Source organism: Echeneis naucrates, chromosome 4 (assembly GCF_900963305.1).
Source record: "Echeneis naucrates chromosome 4, fEcheNa1.1, whole genome shotgun sequence".
Classification (NCBI taxonomy): domain Eukaryota; kingdom Metazoa; phylum Chordata; class Actinopteri; order Carangiformes; family Echeneidae; genus Echeneis; species Echeneis naucrates.
The window spans coordinates 14,493,875-14,517,491 of NC_042514.1; the positions used below are offsets into that span (position 1 = coordinate 14,493,875).

The 23,617-nt window shown below is 40.7% G+C and overlaps 2 protein-coding genes across 5 annotated transcripts; one reads left to right on the forward strand and one right to left on the reverse strand.

The window, feature by feature from the left end:
- Positions 1–2,513: 2,513 nt before the first annotated feature.
- cltrn (collectrin, amino acid transport regulator) lies at positions 2,514–5,034 on the reverse strand. Its single transcript, XM_029500771.1, has 6 exons — positions 4,956–5,034; positions 4,445–4,503; positions 4,168–4,250; positions 3,911–4,027; positions 2,982–3,176; positions 2,514–2,893 (listed from the first exon to the last, which is right to left on the reverse strand). Exons 1-6 carry the CDS (start codon positions 5,020–5,022, stop codon positions 2,773–2,775), a joined length of 642 nt encoding a protein of 213 aa, XP_029356631.1. The 5' UTR covers positions 5,023–5,034; the 3' UTR covers positions 2,514–2,772.
- A 1,950-nt stretch (positions 5,035–6,984) lies between these two features.
- Positions 6,985–23,098, forward strand: reps2 (RALBP1 associated Eps domain containing 2). Of its 4 annotated transcripts, XM_029500974.1 has the most exons (19): positions 6,985–7,287; positions 12,050–12,173; positions 12,631–12,806; positions 13,634–13,742; positions 14,164–14,270; positions 14,352–14,493; positions 14,606–14,669; positions 15,476–15,644; positions 15,743–15,796; positions 15,959–16,037; positions 16,519–16,593; positions 16,982–17,030; positions 17,144–17,280; positions 17,597–17,658; positions 17,775–17,864; positions 19,495–19,578; positions 19,679–19,812; positions 20,516–20,621; positions 22,302–23,098. In XM_029500974.1, the coding sequence occupies exons 1-19, from the start codon at positions 7,108–7,110 to the stop codon at positions 22,368–22,370; spliced, it is 2,010 nt and encodes a 669-aa protein (XP_029356834.1). In that variant the 5' UTR covers positions 6,985–7,107; the 3' UTR covers positions 22,371–23,098. The 4 variants fall into 4 exon arrangements, with proteins under 4 accessions (XP_029356834.1, XP_029356832.1, XP_029356835.1 ...); XM_029500972.1 differs by lacking the exon at positions 22,302–23,098 and having other exon boundaries at positions 20,516–20,751; XM_029500976.1 differs by lacking the exons at positions 6,985–7,287; positions 22,302–23,098 and adding an exon at positions 9,018–9,138 and having other exon boundaries at positions 20,516–20,751.
- The last annotated feature ends 519 nt before the right edge of the window (positions 23,099–23,617 follow it).

A 23,617-nucleotide genomic window follows, 5' to 3' on the forward strand; every position in this document is an offset into this window, starting at 1 on the left:
GGAATTGTGATATTTAATGTTGATAGTTTAATAAGGGCACGCTTACTACGAATCCTTGGGATTTGAATGCAATCGGATCAGAATAAGAGAGTTTTAATTACACTGAAACACATTCACAGAGTGTATTGTGCATACATTTCTATACTGTAGCCCTCTAGTGAGTACAACTCCACTAAGTAGTCACAGTTACAATAGCAGTATCTGCTCACTATGCAATTTCATCACAGCTAGAAGCGATTAGAGTGTCACTGTGGAGGACTTGTGTTCTGTGGTGAAAATACTGTGAATAATGTCCATCTGTAGATATATCAACATTGATTTTAGAGGTTATTGCTTAAGAGTGGAATTTATGTCTTTCTTTCTTTTTGGAAGAGGGATATTTCACACAAACACATATTTCAATATGTAAAATCAAGCATCAAATTTGCAGTCGTTAGACTGCTGCAGAATAGAATGTAAGGCGATGCTCCCTATAATTTCATATATGCAAAATTATTCATTAGTCACCGTTGTCTTTGCATGTAAACAATTATCTCCTGAAGCCTATTTATTGCTCAGCCTTTGAAAAAGATAAAATTAGGAAAAATCTGTTATGTGACGCAAGCGCAAGCACACACTATTCTGGTGACAATCCCGGAAAACAGAGGCAACAGGAAAGTCGTCATTAGCTGTAAAGTTGTGTGCTTTTTTTATTAATCTGTCATAGCAATGACTCATTTATTTTTCAGAAGGTATCAGGATGAGTTATGAAAATATTGACATGAGCTTTCAATTATAAGATAAAATGTATCTGACTTTTTGCATTCACACTAGTTTCCTCCATAATGGGTGTTTTAGGTTTTAATCAACTGCTGTTGTTTGATGCTTACAAATTAATTTTACATGGGCAACTTTGATTTTCTGACAAGAAAATCAAGTGCTAAAAAAAAGACTAGACTCTTCAGGAAAGACAATGCAATGTAGAGGAACAGGGTATTAGATCAAGAGCTCAAAGGTAACCAGTCATCACTGTGCTGAATGTTGTCAGGATAAGGCGGATATTCTCCAGCATGATACTAACTGCTGTAGTATTGTTCAAATGTTACAGAACACATATCCGAACCAAGAGATCAGGAGCAGATTTGATTTAACAATGAACTAAATATACACTGAATTGCTGCGAAGGACTCCCTGTGTGTTATCACTTCAAAAACAGTCAGCTCAAAATGAAAATTCAAAATATGATTGAAATTCAAATGTTAGCACACACACACACACACTTAAAAGAGTGCCAAGAAGAGGACACAAGAACTGGACATCAGAATCTGTCTGGGCAAGTTTGTAAACACAGCAAGCGGCAGTCCATTGGTGCCCCCTAAAGACAGATATACAAATTGCACCTGTGCTGCCATTAAAGCACCAGAAGGAAAAAGTGATATACTATAATATATATTCAAAGAAACAACGAGTAAAGCACACAGCTTACACCTCAGGTTAACAGGGAAGAACGATCCTGGATGTGGAAATGGATTTGACAGTCATGGTCCCGCTTCAGGCCAAGGAACCAAGTGCAAACTGAGCAAAGAGAAATCAAGCATGTGGCCCAAATATGGGGTAAATTTACCCCATAAATAAGTCACTGCAGTATTTTCCTACTTGTTCTTTTTTCTGATAAAAGAAACTGAAAAATATTTCAATGGCGACTTTATTGAGAATTCACCTGCATTAACTGTACAGTAGGTGAGTACAGAGAGGAGGAGGAGAGCAAACAGCCGAGGTAGAAACCAGCGGAAACAAGCAACTTTTTAGATTTCCAGCAAATACTTTGAATTGAAAGTTTACAATTCTATCACAATTTTTTTCAAATACAGCTTCAATTTCCCAAATTGACTGTTAGCAGTCAACAAGGTTTTGACTGAGTCTCTTCACTGAAGGCATGAGAATAAGGAAAAGCAAACTCACCACAACAGAATTTTCTATTCATACATTATATTTAATAGTTTAATACACTTGCAAATGGTTTCTTATCACAGAAGTGGTTTAGATCACAATACCCAGGGAATACCTGGGGATGTAAAATATATCACGAGCAAAAAAAAAAAAAAAAAAAAAAAAAAAACCTACACCAGCTACAAGAAGGACTTCTGTTTTATGAATTTCTGGATCAGATTACATGAATGTTCTTGAGGAATTGTTCACAAAATACTTTTTGCTTGACCATTTCTCATCCAAGACAGATGGTCCTTGTCACAAGTCAAATGGATCGTACAGGAAATTGACAAAAGCACTGTGAGTTTGTTTGTTTTTTATGCTGACACATCCAGAAGTACAGTGGATGCAAGGAATTTACAGGAGATAAAAAAAAATTACATCATGAACCACTTTAACATAATGAACTCATTGGAGAGGAAAGTTTTAAACTGACAGCAGTTTCCTTGGCTTTACTCAAAACTTTGTACCATCACTCAGCACAGGTGAGACATTTTGAGCTTGCCAATTTATAATAACATAACCATTCATAAATTGGACCAGTCTTACAATTTGTTTTCATCTCAACATTAAAAAGACGAAATGGATAGCGCAGCATAAGATGTATGGTGCTGGCACTATGTGATTAGTATAAAATTAATCTCAGCAGATCGCAGATCCTGTCTGATTTATCGCCCGTTAACAGATACGGTGTTCACATTCATCTCGAAAATGAAGACACAAGTGTTTGTTTTTTAACTTTTTCAAATATTAACCAAAACATCTGCCCAAATCTGTCTGATGGAGGAATTCAGCGGAGGCCTCTCACATCTGTGTTAACCTCTCGTCATCTGAGAAGGACATGTTGTAAACGCCTTCACCGCCATTTTCCGCCGTTTTCACCCGCGTCTCCTCCTCGCTGTCGTCGCTTTTCCCCTCCTTGGAGCTGAAACGTGGAGAAGGACAGCGTGAATCACCGTCCACACGCTCCGGAGGACGTGCTACAACAGCAGGCACTGAAAGGAAGGCCCTACCGCCTCCTCTGGAGCAGGGAGGACACCAGCAGGAAGACGATGCCGGCCGCCACCAAGCCGATGACCACCCCGAACACGATGAGCCACGGCGGGGTGTCCGGGCTGAGCGGCGCCGCCAGAGTCGGAGCGATGCCGACGAACTCCAGAGTTTTGTCCGTCAGCAGGAAGGCGCTGTTGATGCGGCCCCGGGACTTTCTGAGGGGCGGCAGGTTGGGGGTCGAGTAAAGTGACCCATCGACTCACATTTGGACAGAAACTGACAAAATATGCTTCGCAAATAAGAAGAGTTCAGTTTCTACACTGATTGACCTTTGTTTGTTGTTGTGTTTTTTTTTTTTCATGTGTTGGCTAATTGTAATTGATTGCAGCTCCTGGTTCTTTTTGCTGTCTGACTCAGCTGGGTGGAACTTTTTCTAGGTAATTGTTTCCTCTTTTTGTATCCTCGCTGGTCAGGTAGTTGTTTGCTGCATCTTTTTTTTTTTATTTTTATGTTGATTGGATATTTAGGAGACAGAACCATTTTGGAAAAAAAAAAAAAAAAAAAAAAAAAAAAACATCCTCACCTGTTAAGACACTATAGCGTTTACACCAAACAGAAAATTATGACATAATTATAATCAAAGTAGACAAAGATAGCCATGCTCTTATGATTTTTATCATTATTATATAATTTATTGGGCAAACCTAACCGCAGCTGGGTTTATAAAATTAATCCTGCTTCTTGCACTGCCTGCCTGTTTATGATTGTACTTATTATAACCTAAGTTGGATACATCTGTGGAGCCACTATTTCATCCAAGGGGAGTAGAGATAAAAACATCATTTAGGATTGATTATGTTGGGGGACTGACCGGAAAAGTTCGTTTTCTCAGATGATTTAAAAGACAGTGGCAGCGTCGTGGTCTCATGTGTCTCATGTCTCATCTCACCTGACAGCCTCCTCCACGTTTGTTTTGCCAATAAGAGTCGAAGAGTTTTGCGGTGACGTCACCACAAACCAGAAGGACACTCGGACGGTCTCATCGCAAACAACGATGTTTGATACCCTGGAGAGGTTCCATAAGATAAAGCCTGTCATTTCTCAGCCATAAAGCATGAATCAATGCTTTTATTGTGGTAAAAACACATTACATTATAGTTTTATAGCTATGGAGTTTGTTTCAAAAACACACAGAGGTATTCTTACTCAAAGTCCTGCTCCATGTGATTCCTCATTGCAAAGGCCAGGGTGGCACGAAAGAGGAACAGTTCATTTTCATTCCAGGCATACTGCAACAATGAACCATGCACACCTTTTAATAAATGCCATTTAGGATCATCTATCATCAGATGCGTTTTCTTCACTGTAAAACTTCCACACAGTTGAAGTGAACTCTGTACAGTATTTAGAATATAATCGCTTTTTAAATGGATATGGTCTGTTTATGTGGCATTTAATCCAGTAATCTTTCAAATGTACTCACAGCTTGATCTCCCAGAGCTGTCTTGATGCTCAGTCTGACTTTGTACCCATCTGAAGCATCTATAAGGATAAAATATATTTAAATGCCTTCTATATCCTATGAATTTATGTCAGAGGTTTTGAAAAGTAAAGCTGCAATATGTTTTGCTGATAAGGCTGACCTGTGTGAAGCCTACACTGAGAAATGGATTGGAATAAGCTACACCAGTGATTTCCTTTTAGTTTTTGCATTGGTCTGTCATCTATCTGCGGGTGAATGACAGCCTGTTGAACTTCTGTGTTATGTGTCTAATCCAGCTTTGCTCCAGTTAAGAGCTTTCATGCTGCATTCCACACTGAAACAAGGAAATACGACCAGCAGCAAATCACAGCTACAGTGGCTGTTTGATAATGAGCTCTATGAAAACACACAATGTCAGGTGAAATGGAAAGCCACAATATTCCTTCCAGCAAAAGTTAAAAACATGAAACAAAAAAAAATATGAGAGGGTTTCCCCTATCTGGTGACTTACCTGGTGTACAGAGCTGTTCTGACAAAACGGATGATAAGCAGAGCAAGACAATTATCTTTTGGAGCATTTTGCCAGAAAAACAAGACAAAATGACAAAATGTTGCAAGTGACGCTACCAGTGATTTGAAGAGATCAGCAGAGGGAGTTCACTGGATAAGTTATGAGATTAATGGTTAAACCAGGACACACCTAAAATTACATGTCTCCTTGAAAAAAAAAAAAATGGCTGTCAGAAGGGCAGCTTGCCCTCACCTCAGAAAATGGAGACTGTGATGTAGGTGCTGCTGGAGCGAAAGTCCTGCTGTTTGTTCAACCCTCCAAGTAGCTAATGTGAGGGGAAGTAGACCAGACGGAGAAAAACACAATGGCTTAGCATGCGTCTGTTTACTCAGCACAGTACAGCCTATTACTAAGTCACTGAGGGTGCCAGGCACATCAGTAGCATGTGGTAGGAAAACAAAAACACACACGTTATATCAAATTATGACCCCCTGAAACCAGAAGAATATCTGACACAAACAGCACTCGCTGCATTCTTTGGAAGGCCAAAAGCTATTTCTAAAACTTTCACCAGCCGTCACCGGACAAACATTCACTCAGCAACGGTAAAAGGTAAAGATAAAATCAATCAATAAAAACTTTAACAGACAAGAGAAATGGGACAAAAGAGACAAATTCATTTTTTCTGGCCTGACAGTGATGCATGCAATTTGGTTAATTGTTAAACCATGCCTAGTGAGTGATGCCTGACACAGACATTAATGAGAAACTAGGTACTAGGTATACAGTACTCAAGGCAAAGTCTGTTGCCAAGTTTGTATTTTCAGTCTCCCTCTCTTTATAGCAGACTGTAAATGTAACTCTTTATAGCAGCAATCACATTCAACACATTCAATTAAAAAATGCATGGCTCATGAGAAAACATGCTTTGCTCCTATAAAATCCCATGAATTGTATTCTAAAATAGGGACAAACGATATGACAACGTCACATTGTAGTTGACAATACAGGAAACCACCTTATAAAGTCTTGCTCATCACTCTTTATGATCAGTTACAGTAACAGTATCCAGTTTGCAAGTGTTTTTATTTAGGAGAGCAGGAAATCTCCAGTTATTACGGGATAAATCATCGAAGGAGGAATAGGTGTCGTTATTATTCTGACAGTATTAGTGGGAGTGTTGAGATTTCTTCCAGCCACTTCTCTTGCATGTAGTCACTTCTGTGATCCTTCTGACTGCAGATTTTTCTGCTGAACAGACGATGGCAGTAGAGGTCCTGCGAGCGCACAAGGACGTGTCCATGAAAGCCTTTTTTCCACTTTATTGTACAGCAGATTGTGGCATTCTATTATTTCCATTCAAACTACACAACACAGGCATAACAAAACAGCAACAGCGAACAACATAAAAAAAAACACACACACAAAAAAAAAAAAAAACCCAACATAACATAACAAGTTTAGTCTTAAAGTGTCTCTTTACCTTTAGTGCACTTTACAGATACAGGTGTCTTATGCCTCATGACATTATCTAATGGTTTATGTTTTCATTTTGATTTTAATTCCATGAATTAGTTGTTTGCATTTGGTTTACAAGTCTTTTATCAATTTTAGATTTGGTATTGTTTGCAAATTGACATGGTGGTTTTGGCAACTTCAAAATCTGCATTTTTTTTTTTTTTACAACTTAGGGCTCAGCTAAGTTTCTCAATCAGATAAAAGCAGGTCTTTGCACATTTACTCTTGTAGTTTTTGTCTTCCAATATTCTATGAAATCCACTTAATTTATAAGAAGTTATGCACATCAGCGAACCAGAGAGCCACTGCAGGTATGTGATACTGCAGCCTGGTGGCGTTTCCCTGATCCACCATAAAGCTGTTATTGATCTGCTGAATAAAGTTTTTGTGATGATGTTTTCATTGTGTGGTTGGGAAACATAAACCCATGCCCTCCCTCCCCCCTTCCTGTGCTGCAGCGCCCCCCCAAGGCGCGGGCCGGTACTGCCACAACCAGCCACAACAGACAGTCCGAGCCTCACAGGCGGTCTGTCCTGACTGGGAGCAGCCCTCCGACCTGAAACAGGAGCCGATGTGGAGCGCCATGTATCGATCTGTTCGCTTGTAGCGGATCACCCATGCGCCAGTCCCGGGAATGGATCAGGATTCCGGTGTGGCGTCCGGAGGGAGTTTCATCTCCTTGAATGAACATGAGCAGAGGTATTACTCAGGTCTTCACAGTCTGTGTCAGGCTGACACTTCAGGGAATCTGTCGTCCGGCAGAGTGGCAGAGCTGTTCAAGGCTTCCCAGCTACCTCCTGGATCCCTGCACAAAGTGAGTGTGTAGTCCGAATCCGCTTGGTCGTCACGTGTTACCGAGAGCTGCGGCTGCTGCCCTCAGCAGAGAGATCCATCTGCAGGACCGGGGCCTGCAGGAAGATGCGTTTAGGTCCCAGACAGATCATAAGGAGAGGGGATATTCTCCAGTGCAGACACACGCTGCGCTGTCAGGCAGAAAGGCAAACGCTCTTCATGCTGCATTATTTGAATGTGTGTGTGTGTGTGTAGAGGGTGTCCTCTGTGTGACATCATGGGATGCTGATATATAGCCTGTTATAATAGCATTTTTAGATTAAAAGGAGCAAATGTCCTTTCACTCAGTAATATAGCCATTTAGGGTTTGTTCAAGGGCGTCTCATCAGGGAATATTCTTTTGTTTTCTACTGTAAACACAAGTATTTCCTGTCTCTTCAATTTTGCAATCCACACATTTGGAGTACTGCTCACCTGCCAGTTAGCAAAGTTACGTTTGCATCTCTCTTTAAGGCCCAACTTGTACAACCGATAAGGTACAAGTTATTGTTTTCTGAATCTTTTGGTTAAATTCAGTTCAGTTTTTCATACAGTTTCAATTCATTGTTTAGTCCATAGAAATGAAAAATAGAGGAGAAGTTGATCGACAGTTTCCAGAATCTCATGAACAATGATTTAAAAACATAAAGCAGTAACAAATCTATTTGCTTGCCAAGTGTTTGGTCTTTTTGGCTAAAACATGGCACAAACTGTACTTTTATCAATCAACAACAAAGTTTCTTAGTAAATGTTCTGCTGCCTCAATCAACTACTAAATGCAGCCATTTATGGTTTACAATTAACAATTTAGTGAACAGTCCTGTCTGAAAGTATTTGTCTTGCTGTTCCAAGCAGTGCTGCAGTAATTGTCCATCATTAATTTGTCTTTAGTGCAAAAACCGACTGGCACACCCTGAAAGCCAGACTTTTGTGAGAAGAATAATAAATTCTTCTTCTTTTCTCACATGACAGCATTCAGATATTTGCTGCAATATCCTCATTTGGTATGATATGACAAGGAACTCATGGGAACTAATACTGGCGAACTGAGATGGGTATGAAGCGTAGTACTGAGTCAGCTGTTTGCCTTTTGCTGCTTTTACAAAGCATTTCAGCATATAACAACAACAGCACATTAAGTCATAATCTGGACATATCTTTTTTCATTAGGTGCATAGATGAGCATGATGTTTGGTATTGTCCAAAGGACACATTCCTTGAAAGTATACATTATCTGCAGTTAAGGAGTTCAAAACTTAAAACTTGTAGTTTGGTCCGTGACACTTTCTAAACCTCATCTTTTAAAGATCCCAATCTTGTTCAAATTTGAAAGACACGCAAAGTATGCAAAGTAAACAATTACATTATTTTGGTTATTACTGTAACTTAAATATTTCCATCTCTTAATATATTGTTGACATTGATTGTATCAGTAATGGAGCTTTTTTTCCACTGCCTGCAACATGGAACTACCAAGTCAGAGCGATTTTGCTGACGCATCACAGTAACATAAACATATTTTTCTGGCTCAGATGAGCACAGCAGGTCATCGCCTCCGTTCACGCTGCTCTCTGTCCCAAAGGGTCGCTTTCAGGCCATTGCAGCCTATTGTGTGTCTGTGTGGGTGTCAGGAAGTTTGGCAGCAAGCTTCCTTCCTGTCCAGGCTGGAGAGCTGCCATTACATAGAGTTGATTGACACACAGCCTTCTAAAACGGGTTTGGCCCTGCTGCAGGATGCCTGCAGGATCACTCTTGGACTCGGTCTTGGCTTCTAGGTCGTGATGTCACATAGTATCAGAGAATTATAAACAGTGATGGGAATAACATTTTACAGGTAATCTAACTAATCACCGTTTGAAACGTTGTAACGTCTCAGTCTAAGAGGAGCTGCAAGGTGTTTTTTCTTTTTTGCTTGTTTGTTTTATTTTATTTTGTTTTGTTAGTGTGTGTGTGTGTGTGTATGATGATTGCCATTCATTATAAATAATTTAATGAACTGTTGAGTTTAAACTTCCATTCAAGGACAAAAAAAAAAAAAAGAAAAGAAATTGGAACGTAATAGTTACTTTCCCTGGCAACGTGTTACTCCAGGGACAGTTTTAGAGACTTTTAGAGAGAAGTAACCTGTGACTATCACTAGAAGTCATGTGATTTGCCCTGGTTTTACTGTAGTTACACTCTGCTGCTAGGGAATTTTCCATGCATAAAGTACTCTCAGTAGAGGCGTGATCGCTGACTCATCCCACACCTAGACTGGCCAGATTTGCAAAGGAAGCATCTTTATGTCTCCTCAGTATGTACTGAAGATAAATAGTAGAGGCATGGCCCTTCTTTTGCTGGTTTGCCGGTTGTGAAGCCAGTGGTCATTTAGGCAAAAACTCCCATACATCACACTGCAGTGAAATCAATTCTTACACTGATCACATGGGCTCAGAGTAAAGGCTTTTGATCCGGCTGTCATTGGCTGAGATTATTTTCTCTGACAGGAAGTCGAGTTTCCCATATGGTTTTGTCCCGTGAGCATGATAACGGGCACAGCGTGCCGTGTTTTTATTTGGATGATTTCTTTGTTATAATGTAGCTGACAGAATAACCCATATTCTCCTGTGTCTGACTTTGGCAGGTTGTAGTTAAAGGCTGTGGTATGTGTTTGTGCACAGTGGCATGCTCAGGTATGTGTAATCATGTGTTGACAGACGTGGCTGTGGAACCTGTCCGTTTGACCTGAGCTCTTGATTCTGCAGTATTATTACAGCGTTACAGTCTAGGGATTGATGGCAATGTTTTTCTTTTCTTCACAGCTGTTGTTCAAAGGCACAACAGACACATTAGCCAGTTTCATTGAATACTTTCCGAAATATTCATCACAACACAACTGAAAACACAAGTGCAACACAAAAGAAGAGTTGAACAAAAAGTGCATTTCATTCATTTTTTTGGTTTTCCTGGAAACACTTCTGCTGTGTGTGTGTGTGTTTGGTTGTGCTTTGAGGATTTTTGGTGCATCACCGCACTTGGATGTGTAATGAGAATTTGCAGCACAGCATTATCAAATGAATGAAGATTTAAATTTGTTTGTGTTTTCTCCATTGGCGTGTGCGTTGAGCTCACTCACTGAGGCATAAGATTCATTATTAAATAGCTGGAGAGCCACATCAGTTTAAACATTTCACACGCTGACATGTTTTGGCATTTTTCCCATCATCCTTTAACAAAGTTGTCCTTCAGGGCAGAGCTCGAACCAGCTCGTCTCGTTCCTCAAGGCCATCGCTGATGTGCCCAAAATAATCTTAACATCAGACTTTCTCTTCTGACTTCAAGCACGCTCGCCAGCTTGCCACTCTCTGGCTTCTCCTTGTTTTCAGTTTTGCATGTCTGTGAAAGCCGTTCACAGACATGCAAAACTCACAGAGTGTAGGTCAAGCACAGGTAATGTGCCATAAGGCAACGTGAGCCACATGTGCTCCACACACACAGTAAGAGCACCCCGGTCGGTCGAGTGTCAGAAACACAAAACAGCAAATGGGCTCATTCTCCTTTGTCAGAGAAAATCTGTCAAGTAAAATGTTTTATCCGTGTGGCTTTCTGCACTGATTCCATCAAACCCTGACTCTTGGATCTTGGATGTTTATGAAAACACTAGTTAGTGTTAGATAATCTTAAATCCTATTCCAATGTTGCCCCAAGAAGATGGGCTGTCACGGTGAAGGTCAGGGTGTTGTTGAAGTGACATGAAAAATGAAAAACTATCCCATTATGTGTTGTTCTCCAGGTGTGGCGGAGTGGTGATGTCTTGCATCTTGCACTGAGATTTTGTAGTGATCGGAGTCGTAATTTGCTGGGTGAACTCGAATTCAAATTTTATAGGACTGCGATTTCACTGGCTATGTAAGACAGATTTCTTTCCCTCAGTTCTGTTCACAGTGTCATTCAAAGGCTTAAACAAGAAATTAGAGAGTTTGCTTCTGGTGAGAATTAAAGCAATGCAAAATGTGTAAGTATTAATCTGTACTTTAACTAAGATAAGATACCTGGAAGCTGACACTTAGCTTTACCAGCATGAATGTCACATCTTGGTTAGTGATTCAGCATGTTGAAGTAGTTGGTTTAATCCATATAAAAGATAAAGATGTGAGCTTTAGAGTTGCTGCAATTTGGACCTTTGTTACCTCTGTTTAAACCCAAGCCTGCTTTTTCCTGGTGGTTCTAAAAAAAAAAAATCATCTAGTTTATTGTTTTATTTGATGGCAGATTAGTATTCCATCATAAATGGCAGTTTATTTCAGGGACTCCTACTGTATGGGTGAAGTAGACTGAGGGGAGTATGTGTTTCAACATGGCATATCAGAAACTATTGTTACTTTCACAGTTGAACATTTATGATTAGCTATAGAAAAGCTTCTGTTCACATCAATGTGGTTTTGAACATTGTTATAAACATTTTTATTTTTCTCTAAATGCTTGTGGATCTCTTCTCAACTGACCCACATAATCCTAATCTCCTTTGCTCCCCCAAAGCAGTCATTGTACTTCCAATCAAAAGAGTTCTGGATAAACAGATTGTACTGTGTTGCTGATCCCGAACATACTGCTTCCTTCTATCTACGTTTTCTTAGTGGAGCTTGATCAGGGTGTAAAATAATCACATATTCAATATTACTCTGGTCCTCACTAGATAAGAGCTACTGCGCAGCAAAGAGCACTGAGATGAGCTGTATGAAGTTAATTCTGTCCGTCGTTCACAGGTGACTGAGGTGTGCGGAGCAAAGCGGCTGGGTTACTTCGGTGTCCCTCAGTTCTACGTGGCCCTGAAGCTGCTCGCAGCCGCACAGGCCGGTCTGCCCATTCGCCTGGAGAGCGTCACGGCCAGTAAGTCTGCACCCAGAGTGGAGGCGTCTTATGAGAGCAAAGGGGATCAAGAGATTATCTTAACATGGCAGCATTTTGTCTAATCTGGATGAAAAGGGAGTCGCGTGGAAAGGGCTAAGTGGGTTTGTCCTAATTACAACAGAGGGAAATCAGTTATACCCAGGCCAAAGGCTAAATGGGTTTTCTACACTGTACATGATGGTTTGACAGATTAATAAGGGTTGGGGTTAGAGTATAGCATTTTCAAATCCACACACCAACAGTGTGTAGTGGTAATTTACATTAGCAGATGTAGTAGAGGCATCACTGCTAGGAGAGGTTATTCTACAGGCCATTGTCCTGCTGATCAGATGCAACAAAAAATAAATTAATAAAAAAAAAACTGTGTTTAGTTAAAATGTTTGTATAGTAAATAAGGTTTAAAAAAAAAAAAAGTCATGTAATGTTGTGGTTATAGATCTACCTCTGCCCAGATTTGCTGAGCTGAAGAATGAACCAGAGATGTGGCACTCGGCAGGCCCTCCCATCACAGAAAGTCAGGGGGGTCAGTCTGGTACCGCACCTGGTTCTGTCTCATGGGCCCCATCTGACAGGAGCACCTTCAGACACCCGGAGGTCAGCCTGGAGAAGAAGGTGAGCGTGGGAAAAAACCCCTGGTGTTTCATTACAAGTTATTCTCAAATGTATTATTTAAACAGAAGAGAGTGAAGAGTTAACTTTCTCTTTGGGGGCCATGCTGAGGAAATGTTCAGTGCACTGAGCGAAGACATTCCTGTCAGCTAAAATCATCAGAACAGAAATGTCTCGTCAATGCGAGATTAGAAGTGAATGACAAACCGGAGCAGCCAGGAGTGTGCAAACATTCCTGTGTACAGTGTTGTGAAAAGGTGCTTGGCCCCTTCCTGGTTTCCTACTCTTTTGCATTATTGTCACACGTCAATGTTCCTGATCATCAAGCCAATTTTAATATCTGGTAAAACATAACCTGAGTAAATACAGAATGCAGAGTTGATGCTTCCTCTGGGGGACGCTGGCCTATGGCAGTGGTCCCCACTGTGTTGTCCCCAGTGGTGACAACAGGGACTGTGTTCAGTTTACATCAGTGCAAACTTGGCTTGTCTTTGCAAACGTTGTCTTTGACAAAGGGCGCTGACGTAGACACAGACATACTTTGGCACAAATGGAAACAGCCCTTCCAGATGAATACGCTGTGACATTTAGGAATCATGGTTTCAGTGTTGTTATGGAAACAGACTGTGTCTTGTTCTTGTCTCCTTAAACATCATGAAAAGCTGCACAACAGCTACTAAGCATTTTCGCATTTTCATCTCAGTTAGTGGAGAGACGTTGGCTGCCGTTAAGTGTTTCTCTGCCTGCCAGAATGTTGCACATGCTGGCGTGTATGTGTATCAGTGTTGGTGTGTATGAAATGACAAACGTTCTGTCCCCTTTTCATGAAGGAATCTTGGTGCCCTCTTCGATCACCATCCAGTTCACCACCCCCCTCTCCACTGACCTACTGCAGCTACTTGTACAGCAAGCAGAGAAATGGAGCAGACTCACAAATAAGTACGTTCCTGTGATACAGTAGCAGTAAGCACTGCTACGGTACTTTGAAGTTTTCCTGTACGGGCCAGAAAAGTTGACTTCAAGTGAGAACCATCGACATCAGCATTGCTTCTTCATAAATTAATTTCAGTTTCTCTTTTTTTTTTTTTTCAGCGTAGAATCAGTATAGGAAATAGATGTCTTACACTAGTCATGAATTATAAATCAGCGGTGAATTGGAAGGGAAAAGCTGAGGTTTTACTCCATGTGACACCTGCTTCAAATGGGGCGACTCGAGTTTTTCTCCCGTCTTTGCTGTTTGCTGCTTCTGTAGCTCTCATTTTGCCAGAGCACGCTTTTTAGGGGTGTAATCAGTCAGATGTCAGCGCATGACTATCATTCTTCTATTGCTGTAATTCTGGTTGTCTCTCTTGTCCTTCAGCCTATGAAGGCAAACCGTCCTCACAGCCGATGTCTCAGCTGGAGCAGCATTCTTCACCCAGTAACTACAGGACCAAACCCACTGTGGAGCATCTGACTGCAGCTGGGGTAGAGCCAGGGTTTTTATAGTTTGTAAACATGTACAATTTCCTGAGGTGTACATTACGATACTTGATACTGTCTTTCCAGGCTTCTTCAGCAGAGCAGCTCGAGCAGCAGGGTGTAGTGGACTATTCTGATGATGACCCCTGGAGGATCACAGAGGAACAGCTGGAGTATTATACAAATCAGTTTAAAAGCCTGCAGCCAGATCTGGGTGCCCTCATCCTGGGTCAGGACCCCCAGTTTGTTTGTTTTTTTTTACAAAAAATTAACCCACTTTCACTTTTGAATCATCCATCTGTGTCAATTTTTCCTTTTTTTTTTTTTTTTTTTTTTTTCAGGTGGTGTTGCAAAGAATTTCTTCACAAAATCAAAGCTCCCGATACCAGAACTCTCCCACATATGGTAAGTGCTGACTCACTGTGTTGTCTGTCCTTGTCCTGTTCTCAGGTCAGCTGGGTGTTTATCGGCCAAACCCCTCGCTGTGCTGACTGAGTCATCCAGGAGGCCTTCTTCTTTTTTTTTTTTTTTTAATGTGGACCAGCACAGTCTGTTCTTTCAAACAAAAATGATCTTTAAATACTCAGGTGTTTGTCCAAATTAACGACGGGGATATGACTTGTTACTTCCTGTGCTTAATAGGTGCTGCTAGGCGGATTTATCAGGGTCAGGATAGAGATTTCCCCCCCTGTGTACACGCTTCACTGAGAGCTAACCAGCAAAATAAACCCTGATTGTAAAACATAACATGTTGCTCCTTTATTTTAAAATATCATTTGGTTGTTCAGCTGTTAACCCACAATCCTGAAGACAAAGTTCGAGAAATCTGCTGAGGCACTCTGTAACTGAGTGAAAATACCGCTCACATGACTTTTTCATATCAAAAGAAATATGAAAAGCCTTTGAGTTCAAAGTCTGGAAGCCTTCAGTTTGGGCTACAGTGGATTATATACAAATGGAACAGGCCAAACATCAATTACACCGCTTAGCTATCATTATAAGTCAAGAAATTTCAATCATATGTAATGTTTTGGGAGTTATTTATGAGATTTCTCTGTAATTTTCTTTAGTGTTTCCTAGAAAGAAAACTGTATTTTCATTACCCCACTGCAAATGTAATAATCAGAATTGTCATGTAAAAAGCTGTAAATATGCAGCACTAATTCCAGGTTTTCCAGGTATTCTTCATCTTTTCAACTGATTTTTTTAAGGGAGTTGAGTGATGTGGATAGAGATGGAGCTCTCACTTTCTTTGAGTTCTGCATAGCCTTTCATTTGATTGTGGCACGCAAAAATGGTTACCCTCTCCCAGAGAGCCTTCCTCGAACCCTGCGGCCAGAGTTCATGCAGCAGGACGAGAGCGTACCAGAAACTCCTGAGGTGAGAAACATGCCTGAATTTTACATGAATCTAAAACATGCATACATTTTTTTTCATGTCTTTGCTTTGTGTAAAACTCAACCCATGCTGTTTTTCAGAGCGTGGAGCATCTCATAGTGTTTGAAGACGCTGAAGTGAGGCCCAGTCAGATGGTAAGCAAGGGCAGTTTTTATAATGTGTGTGAGTCCTTGTTTGGTGTCTGTAGGGGGCACTAACAAGCTGAATATGTGCGCCACACTCCACATGAATTCAGCCCTTACAGTAATCCTATCGGTCTCCAAATTATGTAGCAGATAAATAGTTTCTTTTTTCAGGATCAAGGCATCATAAAGAGGATCCAGCCAAGTTATTCAACAACAAAACAAGATCTGAAAGAGGAATCTTGTAGACAAGGTAACATTTGTTTTAGTCGTAAATCCAAAAATAATGATGAAAAACATTATATTCCAAAATTAGTCTTAAGATGTTTTCACTTTCTCTGCGTGCTTTGCTAAAGTCCCAACAACAGTAATTGGGAAAGCAGCATAGTAATCTTCACCACTTTTTTTTCCATTATAATACAACAAAACCATTCACATCGGGAAAAGATTAAGGTGTTAAATTCAGTGTTTAACTTCTTTACGTCCCGGCAACACATTATGTACAAAACAAGATGAATCGCTTTCTACTCAACCGTTTCAAGGAAAGGAAGCAATGATAAGACACTGTTCATTCATACTTTTGAGAAAATGAAATGCAAACATATTATATGTTGATAGAATTTTCAGATCCTGATCCTGTAGAATCTTTTCCTCAGATGTCTGTGCATGCTGAAGTGATTTTGTTCTTCAAGTCATATAGTGTGTTGTGCCGATGATCATTATTGTGTCCACAGATGCAAGTTTAAAGAGGGTGACAACATCTCAGGAGAAACGGACTCTACAACTTGATGCTTTTCCTCGGAGGCCAGGTGATACTTACCCTCCTAATGGGATGGTAGCATTTAAGTGAATACCTTGTTCCTCGGCGTTTCCACATACCCGAAATAAACCATATTATGCTTTGCTGTGTTGTAGCAATGTAACAGGTCACAATGGCATAAAACCAGTGACTCCACAACAGATTTGTCTATACTAGTCTAAAAATGGCATACCTATCTGCGCTAAAACAACCAAAAAAAGATTAGGGTTAGGGTTAGAATTGAATCGAATTAAATCAAATCAATTTGACATAAATGAAACGGTAAATATGTGCAGTGGGTAAATTATATAAACGCAAAGAGAAGTAACTGCTTCTCATTTCCAACAGCTCACACGCTTCTTGCTGCCTTTGTTTATTTAATGTGCCCTTCCTCATAGAGCCGCCTCAGGAATTGGAGCCACAGATGAGGACAAGAACAAGACCGAGGTGAACCCCCCCCCCCCACACCCCCAGTCACAGCACAGAAATCAGTACAACTTCTTGAACTTCTCACAAATCTCATGGGATGTCTTTTTTTTTTCTTGTGACCCCATCAACAGGTCCTACTCTAGCACTTCTGTTGAAGACGCAATGAAAAAGGCAGAAGAGCCACCTACCCCGCCGCCTCGACCCCAGAAAACCCACTCCAGAGCCTCCTCACTGGACCTCAACAAGCTCCTCCAGCAGGGTGCTCCTGGTACATTTCACACCTGCCGACTCTCCCTTCTCATTATATTAGCTCACTATGACAGAAACGGATAGCATGAACTGCCTGGAGCTCCGGTGAATATTGCCGCTGAGTTACTGCGTTTTGTTTGTGACAGTTCTCTTTTCATGCGAGAACAAGAAATGGAAATAGAGATGGGTGGGTTTACTTTGTTCGCCATGAAAGTTGAGAGTGTAAGTTCAAGTCAGGGTAATACGATAGCTGTACATGTGAACTCTGACTGTTGTGAGAAAAAAAAAAACAACACAGTTATTTATTAATTTGAGAAAAATATTCTGGATTTCAGGGGTAAAAAGTGGGTGGTTGCCACCTCCTCCAGCCCTCCCTCCAAGACCGTCAACCTCACAGGTATGTATTGTTTGATTATGGAAGCAATCCAAGGGAATGTGCTCCGACGGTAAAGTATTCCACAAGTGAATGATAAAAGAAAGCTTTGGTTAATCAGTGCCTATAATCTATCTCAGGTTCCTCATTTTATCAACACTCCAGAGAAAATCCCCCTGAATAAAGTGCAGCAGCCAAACTTCGCTGACTTCAGTCTCTTTAAGGAAGAGGTGAGCATAACATTTTAATTTGGTTTTTATTGGTGCTTTTCCAACGTCAAAGCAAAGAGCAAAGTTGTCTCTGCAAAAGTGAGGGAGAAAAATCAGCAGGCAAACTCAAAATTCCATCACAGGTCTTGAGCGTTTTCCACCCCTCGAGTTTCCATCGCAGATGTCATACCATGAATGTGTCCACAAGGTCATACTTATCAAGTATACGAGCCTCTATTTCAAGAGTCAAATGAACTCAGCGGTTGTGACAAAGTCTGATCTGGACTGCAAGTGAGCAAATGCGTTAGAATATTTGGGGTTCCAGTTACAGGCTTACAGGCATTTGTTGTGAACCATTTTCTGTCTGATTCTATTTGTCATTCATCATTCCTGACACTTTTTATTGTTATATGCAAGTATATACTTATTGTATCCTGTTATGCTATACAACAATCCGGTGCATGTTTTAATACATAATGATGAGCTGTAAGGGCAAAGCTGAAATCATGCTGTCATATACCTTAATATATTGAGGGCAAATGTCCTTATTTCCAACTGTAATTTTTATACCACAATGAACACTGACATTTAACAATTTACTGAGGGCCTCTGTCCTTTGTGGCTTGATTTAACTAAGCAGACATAGTTTTATGATCAAAGGGCAAAGACGTTTGTAATTCTCCTAACTGCAGCTATAGCTCTCAGTGGCATAATCCTACCCATCTCCTCTCAGATGTTGTATAGGTGTAACCGTTCTCCTCCACTGTTGGTTGTATTTTATCATTGTTAAAGTACCCTCTCAATGCCCTCCACTTTGAATTCCTGCACTGTCCTGCCGCAGTTGTTTGAGCAGCATTACCACGTCTCTGCCTTCCCCCGAGATGTTTTACCCAGTCTTGAAGAAAACTCCATGTTTACTAGATATTTGAAATGAGAGCTGCTGCGCTATGACAATGACAGCACTTTTTCAGCCCTCACATTGCTGAAGAGAAACGGTCATGACCTACATCTGAGATGACCACAAGTGCTGTTAATGGACCTCCTGCGGTTTATTGCGTCTGTAGCAGCTACTACTAAAAACTTTGGTGTCCCTCATTTCATGGTGCACTTAATATTTAGTGGTTTATTAATGCCCTCTTGTGAACCATTGGCATCACTCAGTGAAATGTGTTTTTAGATTTCTCTGGCGCAATTTACAGCGCCAGCATTAGCCTGTTGAAACCATTGGGAAAGTCCAGGGACTTCAGCAGCCGCAGCAATGGCGACAGCAGCCCATAGAAAACTTAGTGGATCAAATTCTCTTCATTCAACATGAACAGATGGGAAAAGGTACCGAAGAGATGCCTTCAACTTTCAAAACAGCTATTGTAATCTTGCAGTCTTGTTAGGAGATAAAATTAAGAGAGAGGCATGCATGCATCAGCCCAGTCTTCGTCCTCTGCAATAAATGCATTATGCATCATGGTTAAGTTAATGCAACATTATTTTTCTCAGAAAAGCTGCGGCCAGAGAGCACCTTATGGTCCCAGTAGAGAAGCTGCTGATTTATCTATGGTTCTCTTTTGCCCCTTTAGCGTTTCTCTTATGTTCTGTTTGTGCCATGTATGTGTGTAGTCCATTTGTCATGTCTTTGTCGCTGTCTGTTTTAAAGGAGGAGAATAATGTAAAGTCCGAGGAACGTGGTCTGCACCGATTTAGTCCAAGCACTGAAGACTCGCCAAATACATCAAAGCAGGTGAGAAACCCCTCACCTAAATATGTGAAGATCATTTTGTTGTCTGAGCCTCTGGGTCTCTGTTCCAGTAAGGTGGCTAACCAGCGGTGCTTCTCTTCAGGATGTGATCAGCGTTCATCACAATCAGGCTCCACAGAAGCCCATTCGCAAGAAATACCATGCAGAGAGCCAGAACCAGGATGCCATACCTCCACCTGCCGTGTCGCACCCTCCCACTGCCAAACCTGCCCCAAAGTCAGTCAAAGTTTTAACTCTTTTCATCTGACTGAATCACTGTGCTAGATAATTCTGCCCCCCTAATATCTTGATGAGTAGTTCGGATATGTTTAGGGTTACCACTAGTAATATTGTAAGAAATATTTAATTACTACTAATGGTAGTAGTTTTCAGGTTTGTTAGCAAAGGTGTTAGAATGACTGGATATTATTTCTGATATAATGCTGGACAAATTCTGGACAAAGATCCAGAATAAGTGTGGAGCCTTTGGGTGGCCAGGAATGATTGGAACTGGGTTACAGGAGGGGGAACAGGTGGGGGGTCAGTGGCCTGTCGCTACCACTTTTAAAACTCAGTCTTTGTTTTACTTCTTCTTAACTGTATGTGTAATTTTCATGATTGTATCTTACACAGTAATGATGCCACCACATTCACCCTCCCCTTTGACCGTAGACAAATCTCCCCTTAGACGTATAAACGCTGGTCAAAGCACTCATGCTGCACACGCACACACATAAACACAGTGAAGGTTACTTGAAACTGTCAGTTGCTGCACTAGAAGGCAAGCATCAATAACAGTGATGACTGTTTGAGTGGTACATAAAGCGCCTGTGTTTTCAATGAACCCATGGGTTTGTCTCTCTCTGAGGGCAGCGAAGACGTGTATTTTTATCAAAATAGAAAATGAATTAGCACAATGAGTAATGATATTCTCTTTCAGGCTGCTGTCGAGACAGAGGAGGGAGATCCAGATGGCAATCCGTAAAAACAAGGAAACCAATGCAGTGTTGACACGCCTCAACAGCGAGCTCCAACAACAACTCAAGGTCAGATTATCTTCAAGGCGTTTTGCGTATGCAGCCATAGCAATGTGTACACACAGCGGTGTACTCACCTACTTAGGATTTGTTACAACTTGAATGCAAAGGAATGAAAAATAAATGATTGAAAATTGTGCAACACGCAACTGATTTCTTAAACATCACATATGGTCAAAACGTCGACATCCAAGCTTTAATTCTTTTTCCATTAGCCCTGGGTCATATTTATTCCCTCCATACAGCTTGTTCCTCAAAGCGTCTGTGGAATTCAAAAGAGAAAGGCATATGTGTCATTATTTAGACCGGAGCCTTTTTGAAATACCAAACAGCCACTGGCATGCACAACTGTCCTCTTTTAAATAGAGCCTCGGTTGGTCAGGCAGCCAGCGACAGCGTAGTGTGGGACAAAAGAAGGTAGGCTGGTCAGGGGCAAAATTTCCCTGACCGTTGCTGAAAAACTGAATATTTTCATGCATGGGATTACCCGAGGGTCCAAATAAAAGGGTCACAAGATGATTAAAGTGATAAATTACCTTGACACCCTCGGGCCTCTAAAACATCAGATGGGCCATTAGCCAAAAAGGTTGAGATTAACATAGGGATCTTTGTGGGATGCTAATTTTGCCTAACTTTTTACACAATGTTATTAAATATTCATTAGCGATTAAACGATTAAAATGTACTATCTGATTAATCACAGAGTAGCTGTGGATTAATCACAATTAAATACCGAAAAATTCACATTTTCTCTGTATATTGGTGGAACAGAAAAAGGCTGGCGTACGTCTTTAAAACATTTTTTCTATGTATGACAAATCCAAAAGAAGAGCCTTTGGTCTTCATATTAACAATGCAAATCAGTTCTCACCAATGTATGTTGACTGGGAATCAAAGAAAGTGACTTGATCATTTCGAATCAAACATCATAAGTATGAAGCTGCTGAGCGTAATGAATGTGAAGGGCTGCCTCAGGTCACTCGCTTAGTTGCCGATCACAGTTAAAATGGCAAACAAACCAAATAAGCAGTCAATTGAGCTTGCTGCTCCACTCACGCTGCACATGCACGACTGGATGACACACTGCGACATATTTGGAATACACTCCCTGGACTGTGATTGTGGAATCTGCTCACCATCCATCCGAAAGGCGTGCTTCTGCCACAGCTGCTTGCTATGCTGCTGCTCTCCTATAGCTTTTCTCCGCTCCTTAAAATGCTGAGCTCGGTGTTTCATTGCAGGGAGTGACAAGGTTAGAGGTTAAACTCCCGGTATCAGCACTCTATGTATGTAATGTGTATTTGATAACATTTTATTTTTAAGTCATTTGCCCCCCCGGTCAGGGTGTTTCTTATGGGCAGTAGCAATGTCAGCATCTCAGTGGCAAAAGATCAAATCTGTACATGTTGTACAATCACACAAACCATTCCACACAAATTTTCATCTTCAGGATGATTGCCCGTTGTTGGCTCTGCTGTTGATATTTCTCAGAGGAGGGCAATTTTAGTGTGCTGTTGTCCAACACTCTCATTTTTGCTTTTTTTTTTGGAGGTAAAATGAATATTAAAACATTTAATTAGCAGGGATTTTTCTTGTTCTATTCCCTTATTACAAATAATACAAATAATACATTTACTGTATGAGCTATATGTTCTGCTGAGAGCACTGTTGTCTTTTGGTTGGCTGCAGGTGGTTCACCAAGAGAGGGTCACGTTGGAGTCCCAGCTGGAACTCCTGCGACCTCTGACCTCAACATGACTTAGACTCATCAGTGTCTCTCTCAAGTTGCATACAATTATTGTGTTTTGTGAATACAGAATAAATCTGAGAGTGGAAACAAAAGTGGATTGTAGACATGTAGGAATGTTGTCCAATGTCCAGTAATTATTTTCCTTTACTTTTAATGCTCTTTTGGAGGATTTAACCGTGTATTATGTGCACATTTACGCACAACATCGTTTTATTCATTGTGACATTCTAACTTCTTATTTTCTAGTTTTGTTTTTTTTTCCATAAACCCTATCTCATGCAATAAACTTAACAGATGTAAGCACATATTGCCATGACTCTTGACTATGTTCTGTGTCTGTTAACGGAAACTCAAGTATTGGTAGTTTTAATTTTTTGCACACAGCTAATTTCACGCATGTGCGCATGGTCGAAAGCAAATGATGGTGGTACCGATTGGTTAATGAGATTTATTTTTGTACTCAAATGTTTCCAAAATGCACAAGGTTGCACAAAATGTGAGCAAATTCCACGCTGTTTCAGACTGTAGCGCCGCCTGTGTGACCATCAGGACGCAGGCTTTGACTGAAGGTTGAGCATTTTGATTGAAAATGAGCTCCATTGTTGTGCACTTCTGAATTTTAAAATATCCACCTGTCGATTATCATGTGAAATTATCTCCAAAAATAAAACAGTGGTAAGAATTTAAAAAAAAAAAAAAAAAGAGACAAATGACTGCAATGTCCCTGTGGTGTTTTGCAAGATAAATGTCAAACTAACTAAAGTCTGGTATGGTTTTATTTTATCTATGCAGAGAAATGGTGCTTGCTTTAGACCACTTTTGCCCACACTTAGATTGTTAGTGACGGTATATGAGGGGGTGGAATCAGAACGGTATGATTGATACTGCATGTTTGCTGAAAGGATGTGTAATCGTGCACGTTTGAGCTCTGGGCTGTAAACAATAATCAAACAAATCAATAAAGTTGTCTATTTTTATCTCTTGTGATTTCATTACAACTATTCTGCGAAAGAAGTCCATTATTGTTGTCATTCACTGAAAGAAATGTTTACCCTTTACCTGGTGTGTACAGATAGAACCTTGATGTTGCAGTGTGTATGGAGAAGCGTGCACATCATCCTAACAAACCTCTTCCTAAAAACATGCACCTCTTCGCACTTTTAACGCGCTGAAAGATTGCGACGTCGGAGTTGTGATACTGCTAATAGACAACATCACGATGACAGCAGTCACATCTCTCTGTCCCAGCTTTGCT

Bases quoted from the DNA above. Each gene is read 5' to 3' on its own strand.
- cltrn (XM_029500771.1), bottom strand. From the start codon at position 5,022: ATGCTCCAAAAGATAATTGTCTTGCTCTGCTTATCATCCGTTTTGTCA. The intron at 4,028-4,167 runs GTAAGAATACCT...GAACCTCTCCAG, and splicing joins CACATGGAGCAGGACTTTGA to GGTATCAAACATCGTTGTTT. The intron at 3,177-3,910 runs GTGAGATGAGAC...GCCGCCCCTCAG, and splicing joins AACGTGGAGGAGGCTGTCAG to AAAGTCCCGGGGCCGCATCA.
- reps2 (XM_029500972.1), top strand. From the start codon at position 7,108: ATGGATCAGGATTCCGGTGTGGCGTCCGGAGGGAGTTTCATCTCCTTG. The intron at 15,797-15,958 runs GTAAGCAAGGGC...TTCTTTTTTCAG, and splicing joins AAGTGAGGCCCAGTCAGATG to GATCAAGGCATCATAAAGAG. The intron at 16,038-16,518 runs GTAACATTTGTT...TTGTGTCCACAG, and splicing joins AGAGGAATCTTGTAGACAAG to ATGCAAGTTTAAAGAGGGTG.